Here is a 13,256-nt window from a genome sequence, read left to right as displayed (position 1 = left end):
CATTTCATACAGACATACACAAAAAGTCAATGGACATACTTTTACATGAAAACGCATGTGTCCACACCACCAACATACACACACAAGAAACTGACACTAATGCGCACACTTCAGGAGACACAGACATACATACAGTACCCATGCATATACACTCAGAGACCCTCTCACGCAGAACGTGACTACACACTCACATTCGGATACATGGCCTTGCCTAGTACTCTTTCTCTGGGCCACTTCCTCTTTTATTTCCTTCCTGCTGCTGTACTTGCCCAGCTGGTCAACACTTTAAAAAAAGTAGTATTTAAACACCACTCTCTTTTACCCTGGTTCTCAAGGACATGTAGCAAAATGTCTTAGTTTGCCAGCTAATCAAAATAATATTGTATAGAACATGTGGCTGCTTTAACAATACCAGCTTAGCACTTCCTTAGATCTCTTCAGGGATGGGTTCTGGCTGCTAGTTTTACATTAAATGAACGGAAGGAGGGTTTATTAAAATATGGACAGATCTTCTGAATTTGGGCCTCCATCGTCCAAAGGTCTGGCAGGGACTGAGAATGCTGCTGTCTGTATATGGTAAGTCTACACTGAAGAAAAAAAAAAACCCCACAGAAGCGAGTTGCCAGGCCTGGGACAACTGACTCCGGTTTGCTCTTTGAGGCCAAAAATTGCAGCATAGCCATTCCCATGCTCAGACTGCAGCTGGGCTCTGAGACCCACCCCACTCATGGGCTTTCAGAACCCAGCACCAGCCCAGTGCAAGTCTACACTGCTCTTTTTAGCCTTGTAGCATGAGCCCTGGGAGCGCAAGTCAGTTAACCCGGTGTGGCAGAGTGCTGAGACCTGACAGGTGGGTTTGCCCTCTAATCAGGGTAGCCTCAATTAGTTCCCCCAGTGAGGGCTAATTGAATAATTAGGTAATCAGAAGGAGAGGATGGGGAGGTAATAAACTAATTAGCCCTCAGCTGGCTAACCTGATAAAAACCAGGAAGGCAGTGTTATGGGGGAGGACAGGGCTAGCTGAGTCTAGAATGAAAAAGCCTTCCTAGGGAGATTTTTTTTTCCACCAGGGTCCTAGTAAAGAGGGAGTGAAAGATGCATGGATGTAAAACTGTGATGTTGCATTATACTGGTGGTGGCAGGAGGGTTTAGAATAAAATACAAACTGAACTCTAAAAGAAAGTGGGTCTGATCAGTCTCTGGGGAGTCTAAGAACAGGGACAGAGCATTGCCTGGTCAAACCCAGGCTCTGAGACTCTGGGTTGTTTTGGAGGGGGTTTTTTTTGTTGTGCAGACATACCCATGGTCCAGTATTCAGTTCTTCAGGCCCAAAATACACCAGGTCAATTGGGCTGGATCTAAATGTCATTGGAGCAGATGAAGACTCCTACTGACTTTGGTTCTGGCCATTACAAGTTTGGGGGAAGCTCCTTCCTCAATTCCCACAGCAGGCTATCAGCTTACACTGTGCGGCATAGGCTGTGGAATAACCACTGGGCTTCAGTGCCAAACAGAACGTTGACCAAACAAGATGGAAGGAGTTCAGAGAAGAGCTCCAGAAATGATCAGGAAAGTTGAATGAGGAAACATTTAAAGAGTTAGGAAGTTATGACTTGTCTAAACAACAGCTAAATGGTGGGGAAACATTGCAAATGTCTATAGCTACTGGAAGGGTGTAAACACTCTCGAGGGAAAGGTATTCTTTACAATGGTCTATAGAGCTCTTCTTCAGCCCTCCCAAGGAAGACAGAAGAGCAAGCAAATACAATTTTATGTATTTTATATGTGGTACTTAAAATGATGTCAATATACAAGTAAATGGTGTTGCCCTTGGCTTTGTGGCAAGTTGCCCATGGGTCCTGATGGTGTCGCAAAGGTACAGTGGTGTATAAAAAGATATGGCAAAAGCAACGATTGTTCAGCCTCCCTGAAATCCTGTGGGTGTGTTAATCATTGTGATCTCTACGGGGCCTTTAAGTAGCCTTGTTCATCTTTTTTCCTTCTTTTGTCGTCAATGCCTCCAAAGCAGCAGGTGTGGCACTTCAAAAAGAAGCCAATTAGCTGTGAATTCTAAGGTCACAAAGTCAGCTGTGGCATACACACCACCAGGTAATTGAAAAGGTTTCCACTTATCTCCATCACCAGGTCACCAGATCACGGAAAAATTAGTGACTCATTTGTTATTGCAAACATAGGCAGTAAACAACTTCAAGGGATGGTTAGAGCTTCCTGCCCCAGCTTTCTATATAGGGGAAGTACCTAGTACATTCCAGGCAGGCAAAGAAATCCAGGTCAGGATTGTCTTCCCAGGGGCTCTAACCAGACTGGATTCCATGAGGACATAAAAAAATCCAGTCCAACTTCCTCTACTATTTATGTCAAATGGATGAACTGACAGAGAAAATTCCCTTTCAGTGTCTGACATGAGTGCACTGCTTGCTCACTGGGATTTTTCACCAGCCACATGCAAATCCTGCACTGGATTTGAATGCCTCTTAGGAAGTGGATGGGGTTAGCTAGTGGCCCTGGGAAGAGACGCTCCAAGGAATGTAGGAGTTGCCATAGTAGATCAGATCATACTTCCACATCTCCTTCCACCCCAAGGCAGATTTTCATTTTTTCCTTTAAAACAGAAATAGCAACAAAAGCAAATTGAACAAATCTTGCCTTGTCTTTCCTGGAAATCACAATTGTAAACGGCACCATCACCATGTCTTGCTCTCAAGGGTTGGTAGTGGAATGACCTCCGGTCACCAAAACTGTGATACTGATGTTAAAACATAAGAACCTTTTGCTTTTGTCCTGCTAGGGATAAAGTGCTGAGACCAGAACTGGATGTAAGATGCACAGATTCATAGAGTTTAAGGCCAGAAGGTACCATTAGATCACTTAGTCTGACAACCTATATAACACAGGCTACAGAATTTCACCCAGTTACACTGTATTGAGCCCAATAACTTATGTTTGGCTAAACATCTTCCAGAAAGGCATCTGGTCTTGATTTGAAGACTTTCAAGAGATGGAGACTCCACCACTTCCCTTGAGAGTTTTTCCAAATCTGTCTTATTTCTCATTTCAATGTGTCTGGCTTCTGCTTCCAGCCATGGGTTCTTATTCTTTCTTTTTCTGCTAAATAAGGGTCAAACCACTTAGGCAGCTACCGAGGGCGCTGACTTTTTAGAGGTAGCTCCAGCCCACAACTTTCCTCCCCATCCAGGACAGCTTTTGGGGGGGTGGGAAAGTCTTCTCCTTTAGGGATGATCCCAGCACTGTGTCTACACTGCACCGAAAGCATTGAAATGTCTTGCTCCAATCCTGGCCTAGCCGGTCAGGTGGAATAATTGCCATGAGAGCAACATTTCATACCATTCAGATGAGAGACACAAACTCCAAAGTAAAAGTCAACTTTATTCTCATATAAAGTAAGAACATGAACAGTCTATTTAAGCACATCATTTGGTCAGATGTTATCAAGACATAATCCCACACAGTGAGCATGCCCTGACCACCATGTTTTAAACCTGGCATCCCAGAAGATCACAATTCTACTGGGCTTTTGTTACAGAGCATAGATGTCAGGGGTACTTGGGGTTGATGGCAGGGGGGAAATATGCAGTTCATTAATTCACATTTGGTTTTAATGTGGACATCTGGACAACCCAGGTCATTGAATTAGCTGCTTTCAGCCTTCCATTTTCCAGCACATCAGATAGATTTGTAAAGGGAAAACTTGTTAAACGATCTTTATTGTCAATGCACAAAAGTGGCATCAGACAAAGTCAAAAGGTGTTTGTGCGTGATGCAGGAGCCCTGCGGATGTTTGGAAAGTAGGCACTTCTGAATATATCTGAGCAGCTCTGAAGGCATTTGTGCATGGGACATCAGATTTTCTCACGAGCACCAAGTGAACTTTTGCTGCTTCCCACATCTAAATCTCTTTCAGATCATTCGGAGATTCCACCAACTTCCCCTCCCCCAGTACTCAAATGTTTTTGATGATTCTGGAAAATTTAGTCTCGTGCTTGTCAGGGAGGGGCCTGAACCTAGACCCAACATCTACACACACACACCCCCCCAAAATGTTGTGAGAGTTCAGTTCATCATTAGGATCTGAATCCAGGTTTTGCTGCAGTAGGGTCATCGCTAATAGTAAGATAATATAATGGTTGGTTGCTGTCAGAACTACACAAGCAAGGAGAGAGACGTGGGGCCTGATCCAAAACCCACTCAAATCAAAGCAAAGATTGAGTTCAAAGAGCTTTGGTTCATGACCTTGACAGATTAAGGCAATTTACCTTTAGTCCGTTTAGACGGGATGCCATAAAACAAAACAGTTTACAGCCTTTTCCTCCTGGGCCAGAGGCAGATCCAGCTGTTAAATTGTAAGATTCTGGTTCCAGTTGGCTTTTCTTTCTTTAAACAGCCGCTGAATCTTGATTCAAACTTTGCAGCTGTCCTCCATCAAAGGCCATCCCAAACCTCTGATTCAAACACCCCCCCACCAAATCTTGGAGATAGTCCAATCAAGTTCCAAAATTTAGTGGCTCAGGCCCCTCTCTAATTATTAGATATTCAAATATTGTTTCTCAACATGGGGCTGGAGGGATTCTATGCCCCAATACTGGAAACATTAGAGAAGGGATGTTGGGTTTTTTTGGTGCGTGTGAGGGATGAGGCCACTTGCCAACAGAAGAAAGAAAGAAAGAAAGAAAGAAAGAAAGAAAGAAAGAAAGAAACTTAATTGTGGCTTCACTCTAACCCACCACATCCTTTTTTCTCCCAACATGTCACAGTGATAGGTCGACAAACTTGTGAGTCCTAAAGTAAACATGATGACCAAAGTCCTCTCTTCTGGAGGCAGTTAGATACAAGATTGTGAGGAATCCCCCCACTTCAAGGCAATGCCTTCTGGCCATGACCAGTATCCACTGGGAAAGTAGGAGACCCAAAGGGTTCTGCATATGGAGCCAGCTGAGTGGTTTGGGCAGAAGCGGGCTGTCTTGTAAATGTTTAAGCTACAGAGAGCCCTACCCCCCAAAATACATTATAAATCAGTTCACGTGGTTGGGGCAGGGGAGTAAGATTTGAGGCTCAGCCACTGAATGCGAGTCACATCTCTGGTTTGGAACCCTTACTGCAAATGAGAAGATTCTCTCATGCCACAAGGTGTGTCCCTTCCTTTGCATGTGCCAATGGTGGAGAGACACACCGGAGCAGAACTTTACCAATTCACAGAGTCTTCCATGCAGTGGCTGGACCTGCTATGTGTATATCCTATATCCTACCTATGACTGAGACCCCACGGGGATCCTCCAGGTCTGTGGACACTCTCATGGGGATGGGCTCTCTCAGCAGATTCCCAGCATGTGCTGTTGTGGCTGGAAAAACTCTGAGGATGGCTCGCCCTGTGGCATTTTGACATTTCTAGTCCCGGCCAGCAGAAGTGAAGTAAACATTTCAGAACCTCAAAAAGCTCATTTCAGATTTGTTTCTAAAAGAGGGGGATATTTTAGGGGCAGGGAGATGGATTTTGTTTGATCCTAAGAGACTCATCCATCTCTAATGATAAAATCCCTTTCTGCCTCATATCTCTGTTAGGGACCAAATTTATGAGGTGCAGAGCATCTTCAGCTCCCACTGACCTTACTGGTCCTTTGATTGAAGAAGAGGCAGGTATTTTGGGTAGAACTTTAACTCAAGAGCCTATGAGGGGAATTTGCTCATACCATCCTCCAGCAGTTGAGATTTGCTTTAATCTCTTTAGTTTGACGTGATACCCAGTATTCCCAATATTCCTCAAAAGCCAGGAGGGCCATATAGTACGGGTACAACACTGTTCTCCGAGACTCTGCAGTGTCTTCTTGGGGCATCCCCTGGTTGCTGGAAACATCCCTTCCTGAGAGTGAAGGAAGTAGACAGAGAGTGTCTGAACCACTGATTTTTTTAACACCTTAATGGATTCCTGTAAAGGATACAAAATTCTTTTAAAATTAAGTTTAACATCTGAAAGGGGAATCATCTGAGTAATTACTGTATGCTTGAGGAGACACACTGGGTTTCTTTTCTTTTCCCTCTGTTATTCAACGCAATAAACAGATGCCCAAATCCCTCGTGGCACCGCTGAGCCCTCGCTAATTGCTCTAGATCACAGCCCAGTTGGCTCTTGATCTGCAGAATTGTGGATAGAGCTCAAGCCTTCCTTGCTCCTGTTTTGTTCTGAACACGCAGGTCTGGGTCTCCTGAAACCGTCTGTTTGATTTCTAAAGAGAAAAACTAATTTTGTTGTTAACTAAAAGCCTCTTCAGCCTTTGTGTGTCTATGGAGCTGATTGAATACCCATGAAACTCAGCAGGGGTCTTTCCACAAACTTCCCCAGGGGTCCTACATTTGCTGGGGTTGGGGCAGGAGGGAGCGGTTTTTCAGTCACACCACGGTGCTGATGGTGGAGGACTCTTCTGACTTCCTCTGCTTGCTGGGCAAGGACTTCAGGTACTCAAGGTGCCGGCGGGCATCTTCTTGGTTCTGCCGGACATAATAGACCAGGTAGGAGATCACCATGGCGAACCAGCCGAACATGGTGACCAGCATGGCTATGTCCGTGGTCTTTTTGTAAACGCTGCAGAAGTCCATGTCTGTGACCACTTGCAGGAAGGGCTTGCCAACATGCTCCTCCTTAGCAGAGGAGTCGCAGAGGATGCTCCCAGAGGACCCAGCAACCAGGTCCACTGTCCTGATCAGCTCCTGGAGCCTGCAGTCGCACAGCCAAGGGTTGCTGGAGAGATTGACCTTGGCCTTCAGATTGCTAAAGACATCCTTATTGACTGACACCAGCTTGTTTGAGGACAAATCCAGGGAATGCAAGTGCTCCGACAAGCCCCGGAAAGCCCCACTCTCTATCCTGACGATGGCATTGTGAGACAGATCCAGCTCCAGCAGGACCGGCAAGTTCCGAAAGGCGTCAATGGGGAGGAAGGCAATCTGGTTGAAATCCAGGTAGAGCTTGTTAGTGTCATTGGGTATGTCCTTAGGGACCTCTGTGAGCTGAGCGTTGCTGCACCGGAAGGTTTTGTAACCGCTCTCTTCTGCGTGATAGCAGCCCTTGGGAAAGGTAGTGGCCGAATGGAAACAAAAGGTCATCAGAACAAAGCTCTGGAGAAGCAGCCACATGGTAACTGAGTGGCGGAGGAACCAGTCTACTAGAGGCATGGTGGGGTGTCTGCATAATCACGTGGCCACTTGCTTATCAGCTGTCTCTCTCTCTCAAGCAGGCCGCCGGATTCATCGTATCTGAGTAAGAGATAGCAAGGGGAAGAGATAAAACATGCTAGACAGGGAGAAACAGTGTGGCTTTTATGTGATCCCAGTCCTTTATTCTCTCTATCTGGTGTCTCATAACAGCACCCACCGCTGTAATACCCAACCACCCCTTCCTGTTACACGACAGATGAATTATAGCTTCCGACATGGAGATCTGTCCTGGACACATCAGAAGTGTCCAGGCCCAGAACTCAAGCCACTGAAAAAGTAGCATGTGCATGTATTGTCGGGCAATGGCTCTCAAACCTGGCTCTGTGGTCAGCATTTCCAAGCACTTTACCTGAATAACAGCCACACCCAGCAACTTCTGTCTGGAGATCTCAGAGAGCGTCACAAAAGGAAGCCAGGTATCACCATCCCCATCTCACAGAAGCACAGAGAAGTGACGCGACTTGCCCAAGATCATATTTATTATTATTTGTGTGTATTACCGTGGTGCTGAGCAGCCTCAGTCGCTGGCCCAGACCCCGTTGTGCTAGGCATTGTACAAACATACAGCAAAAAGACAGTCCTGGCCCGCAAAAGGCAGATTAGTGACAGAGCTGAGTCTAGAAGCCAAGGTCTTCTTGCCCTCCTAGTCCCATGCCCTATCCACAGAACTGGGACATCCTAGCAGGTTGCTGTGGAAATGACAGTGATGCCTGGGAGCAGAGAGAGGCAGGAGAATCAGGGCTGTTCACCTCCGTTCCTGGCCCTAGGAAGAGCACCAGTTTCATTTCTCATTTCCATAATATGGATAAAGGCTCAACACCGTTGCCCCAGGCATGCCCAGTGTCTGCCCCCCCCAGCACACCCCCTGCTGAGTCTAGTGAACCTACATGCATCATGCTTTGCACTGCACTGCATGATGACTGAATGCATATGCACATAGGGGCACAACCTGTGGAACTCTTTGCCTGAGGAGGTTGTGAAGGCTAGGCTATAACAGGGTTTAAAAGAGAACTGGATAAATTCATGGAGGTTAAGTCCATTAATGGCTATTAGCCAGGATGGGTAAGGAATGGTGTCCCTAGCCTCTGTTTGTCAAGAGGGTGGAGATGGATGGCAGGATAGAGATCACTTGATCATTACCTGTTAGGTTCACTCCTTCTGGGGCACCTGGCATTGGCCACTGTTGGCAGACAGGATACTGGGCTGGATGGACCTTTGGTCTGACCCAGTACGGCCATTCTTATGTTCTTATGATGCTTCCCATTGAAATCAATGGCAAAACTTCACCAAGATAGGGTTAGCCTCCTGCAAAGTACATTTTCACAGCTCAGTGGATGCACATCTCCTCTTCGCAAGCTGCCTGTGCTACAAAGAATTTACAGAATTAAGCCTGAAGCAAAGACGGGGTAAAATCCTGACCCCACTGAAATCCATGTGAGTTTTACCATTGGCGTCAGTGGGGCCAGGATTTCACCCTGGGACTCCAGGTGGGGAATAAACAGCGGCGGCAAAATCCTGTGTTCAGGCAATCATTCTCTTAATAGAGACAACAAGGGGACCAGAATGCAGGAATACTTGAGACAGAAGCAAAATTGGCCCCCAGAGTTGTCCAGGATTTGTCTGTTGCTCTTTAATTATGTGGCCTCTTACAAATTGATTTGGGGGTACAAAGATTCATCTACACGGCTGCTATCACCCTGCTGTGGGAGCTTGCAGATGACCTTTCCGAGGTTTTTAATGCCAACGAACTCAAACAAGCAATTTCCATTCCTCTCTCCAGAAAGATGCAAGCATAAGCAAATACTTCGGTGGGTGCATTTGCTTTTGATCTTGGTCCTAGCAAAAGTTAGCTTCCAGATTGCCACTGACCCCAGCCCAGCTGGTTCACACACTGAGAAGGCTGGCTTTTGGCCAATACATCCCGTGGTGTCACCAAGTTTGGGTGGCCCCCACAAAGTGCTGTAATCACATTCTCCATCCAGCTCTTTATTCCAGAAGGGAAGAACGTCAGCAAGGGAGAAACAAAAACAGAAAAAGGAAACTTGCTTGAGCAGAGCTTGCAAATATGTTCCCAGGGTGGATACAGCAGATAAGGGTCGCTCTGTGAAATCTACCAGCCTCTGCGCTGCACAGAAAGAGCCCTCATATTTTTGAGTCTGACAGCAACTTCGATATCATACCAGCGCTAACAATCCAAATGAGACACAGAAACTGTTGCCTGATTCAGCCCATGATTAAAGGGACATACACGAAAGGGTGCCCACATAGTCACTGAATTTAAAAACTGGGTGGGGTCCCCCAGGAATGGTTCAAATGGGGCACGGGGTGAGGCATGCTTTAAAAAGCCGATGTGGGCTGCCTGGTGAGTTGATCTCTTCCAGATACAGGCCCCTCAAGATCTGTGCCCTGCTGCTCCCATAGCTGGCTGCCTTTTACAGGGGGTTTGCTAAAAACTACAGCAGCGGAATGGCAAGAGGAAACCTCACCTGATCTGCAAAAACAAGTAGACAAATGCAAGGAGGCAGGACTAAGTATTATCTAGACATGATGAATTCACCAGCTCAGTAATGAGGCCACCTGTGGAAGTTTGCAGTCTCTCTGCCTGGATTTCTCCAGTTCTGTGGATGACTAGTCTCCAGGACTGTCAACCCAGCTTTAAACTCCTATGAAATGTACATTTCTAGATATTTTAGAGTAGCTTATCCCAAGGAATCTCAAAGTAGGCGACAGACATTCAGCACTTGCATTCGCCTATATGCTGCTTCATTGTTTTTTGCTTGCATGATTTTTTTTTTTTTAGCAATGATCAATGAAACGTTCATCCCAGTTTTAATTCCTGCAACCTTAAAGGAAACAGCACTATGTGGATGTACAATTCCTCTTCATTGCAAAGATGGTGATTAATAATCAACTGGCAATGCTCAGGTATCTTCCATCCACACCCCACGCCAGTTCTGAGTTTATACATTTAAATGTGAATCTGAAACCTGCATGCTGATAATCATCCCCCACGGACATGCTGTTTGGTTGGGTTTGGGTTTCCCAATGCCTCCCTCAGGCTGCAGTGCAGCTTTACAGGGCTCCTCTGTAAAATGGCAGCTCCCCTGAAGAAAGGCACCAGCACTATTTGCAGTGATGGAGGCCGCGAAGCAGCAGCAGGTGTTTTTAAATACCAATATTGAAAATCTCATCTCTTGACATATTAGTTCTTACTTAGCCAGTTGCTATTTAATTATCTCTGATGATATGACTGCAGCTCCCTCTTCTCTGGGACTGGCCAAACAACCTAGCAACAGCATCTGAGAGCCATCTTTGGCCCTCATTACCGTGGTATCTCAGCACCTCACAATCTTCCATGTATTTAGTCTCATCACATCCCTGTGAGGTAGGGCAGGGCTATTATCTGCATTCTGCAGAGGGAGAACAGAGGCCAAGAGAAGCTAAGTGACTTGTCCAAGGTCACACAGAAAGTCTGTGGCAGAGCATGCAGGTTTTCAAAGTCCTAGGCTAACATCTGAACCACTGCACCATCCTTCCTCTCTAACTTTGGCCCTAGGTTTGCATGGGACAGGAGCATTCAGCATCATTCAAGTGGTCAGAGGACCATTGACAGGCTCAGAAGGGGACACATCCAGCCTTCTTTGGTAGAAGAAGGGGATACCACACAGTGGGGTATTTTAGCTGGGGAATGTGAAGTGAATATGGAAAATAGAGGAGACCTGGTAACCCCAAACACAGACTGTCTCGTGTTGGTGATGAGCCCTTTATCTCCTGATACCTGCAGCCAGACAGAGTGCAGAGACCAAACAAGAAATATATTCCGGAGAGTTGCAAAGTGTATCACTGCACATCCAGCAGCAGTGAGGTGCACCTGTGAATTATTCCTGAAATCCCCGATCTGTCCAGTGTGTTCAAATGAAGCCAACCCCCTCCCCGACCTCTTGTGAGCAGTGAAAACAGGCAGAAAGGGGTAGTGCAATAGACACGCTGCATCCCTTTTGCATTAACCCTTCTCTGGCTGAGAGAGAAAGAAAGAAAGAAAGAAAATATTATATAATGTAAAACAAATATAACTGCAATACCTGCTGCCTTAATATTCCACTGCCCTTCAGGAAGAAAATTGCTTTTCTACAGCCACCCAGTGATATTCAGTGGAAATCACCTTGCAGATCAGAAAATCTTCTGCAGGATAAGTGGAACAATACTCCTGTATGCGTTTTATCAGGCAGTTTGCTCTTGAATTTCCTGAGATGAACCAGGGAAGTTGTGTCCTCTGCCCCCATCTCCCGCCTTTCAAGCAAACAGATCTTTGCCAGCACAGTCCCACTAATAGGGGAGAGAAAGAAACTGTCCCACTATTATCATATGATCAGCAGCATTTATTACTGCCGTAGATGTGCATGGAACAGAAAGTCGAGGCTCCTCCAGGGACTTACCATGTAAAGTTAGACCGAAAACACAAGGGCAGCGCAGGGAGCATGGCTGGGGGAGTGGGGAGCATCGATGGACTATACAGCTGACGGGGGACAGCACCCTGACAAGGCACCGTTTACTCTGAAGACAGAGACAGACAGACTGCAAATTCTCTTGGGCAGGGATTGTGTTTCTGTACTGAGAGTGTCTAGCATACGCATGGGTGCTGGAATAAATCACAACAGTTCTGTGATCTGCGGATTTTCCTGGGGTTTTCAACCTTTCGAATAAACGACAAGAAGAAAAATTACCCTCTCATCTTTCCCGACTATTCAAGCCCCCTAGCTCAGGAAAGACGATGCCATTTTCCCCATCACCAGAAGAGGGCGTCAGATCTGCTCCGGACCTAATCCAGTGGCGTCTTGAAGCTCTGGGAAAAAGAAACCCTGACAATGTATGGACGGGATCCCGCCCCCCCACCTCAATGAAAGTTAGGGCAGAAGAGGAAGACCCCTCCCTGCCTGCAGCGAGGAGAAAGCAAATCCGCCAGCAGGTTAACCTGGGATATATTTAAAATTGCACCTCCCTCGGGTCTGGATGTACATACAACACTCAACCCCCCTCTCTTGGGCTAAAATTTCATCTGATTTATGAATACTGGGACTCAGAGAGCAGCTGATATAAACTTAACGCACACAACTTCCCCCCCCCCCACGAGTCCAGCTATTTGTTTGCATCAATCAACAGACTTCCCCCCTCCTTCCTTCTCTTTTTTTACCTTTCGCTTTTGATTTGAAACATGCTTTCCCCTGCCCCCTCCCGCCGCCTCTCATTTTCAAAGCCATTCCGAGAAGGTCAAAGCAGCCAAGCAGGTTTCTACCTAATTCTTTGGTTTTACCTTGTATAGGAACACGTGAAATAAGACCTTTAGGGGTTCTGCCGGATGACTGATCACAGGGCCGGATTCTGATCCGTATAAATAGGAAGTTAGTGAAGTCACTCCAGATTTACACCCGTGCAACCCAGAGCAGAATCTGGCCATCACGCTTTTTTCCTGAACCGATCTAATGTTGTCTCATTCCCTCTTGGTCTGAGCATGTTTGAGGCAACCCCTGAGCCTCATCTCTTACCTCGTTGCATTAACCGCGTCAAGTGAAATTGACTCACCTTTAGTCAGTTGCATCTTTCTGCATCTACTCAAAGTCCTGGAACTGGAGAGGAAAAAGGGACAGAAACAGAAAGAAACCAGCGACGATGTCGACAAAAGCAGGCATCACAGCAGCTCCTGTTTTCACGGTACCCCTCCTGGAAGCAGGCTGCAGGCTGGGGGATCCTGATCTTTGGAAATAGGTCTCAATTCCAGCGCATGAGGAGGGGGTGGGGGCTGCAAGGTGCAGCCAGATGTGCAAAGAAAGAGGAGCGATAAGAAATAACCCTTCCGGCTCAGCACCGTTATATAAAGAAATCGCAGGCAAAGAAAAGCTACAGATGCTAGAGGGAAGGAAGCAGGTGCCCAGATGCTGGGGGTGTGCGTGTCTGAGACTGTGTATGTGTGTGAGAGAGAAAAAGCGGTGGATTTTTCCTCGCCGGAGAAT

At 46.4% G+C, this 13,256-nt stretch overlaps 1 protein-coding gene across 1 annotated transcript; it reads right to left on the bottom strand.

Moving 5' to 3' along the window:
* Positions 1 to 6,357: 6,357 nt before the first annotated feature.
* On the bottom strand, positions 6,358 to 12,956 carry LRRC3C (leucine rich repeat containing 3C). Its single transcript, XM_044999936.1, has 2 exons — positions 12,829 to 12,956; positions 6,358 to 7,287 (listed from the first exon to the last, which is right to left on the bottom strand). The coding sequence occupies exon 2, from the start codon at positions 7,204 to 7,206 to the stop codon at positions 6,424 to 6,426; it is 783 nt and encodes a 260-aa protein (XP_044855871.1). The 5' UTR covers positions 7,207 to 7,287; positions 12,829 to 12,956; the 3' UTR covers positions 6,358 to 6,423.
* Positions 12,957 to 13,256: the final 300 nt, after the last annotated feature.

The sequence above is a fragment of the Mauremys mutica genome, chromosome 25 (genome assembly GCF_020497125.1).
Source record: "Mauremys mutica isolate MM-2020 ecotype Southern chromosome 25, ASM2049712v1, whole genome shotgun sequence".
Classification (NCBI taxonomy): Eukaryota; Metazoa; Chordata; order Testudines; family Geoemydidae; genus Mauremys; species Mauremys mutica.
The sequence above is the reverse complement of the archived record's forward strand: the minus strand, read 5'-3'. Positions and strand labels throughout refer to the sequence as shown.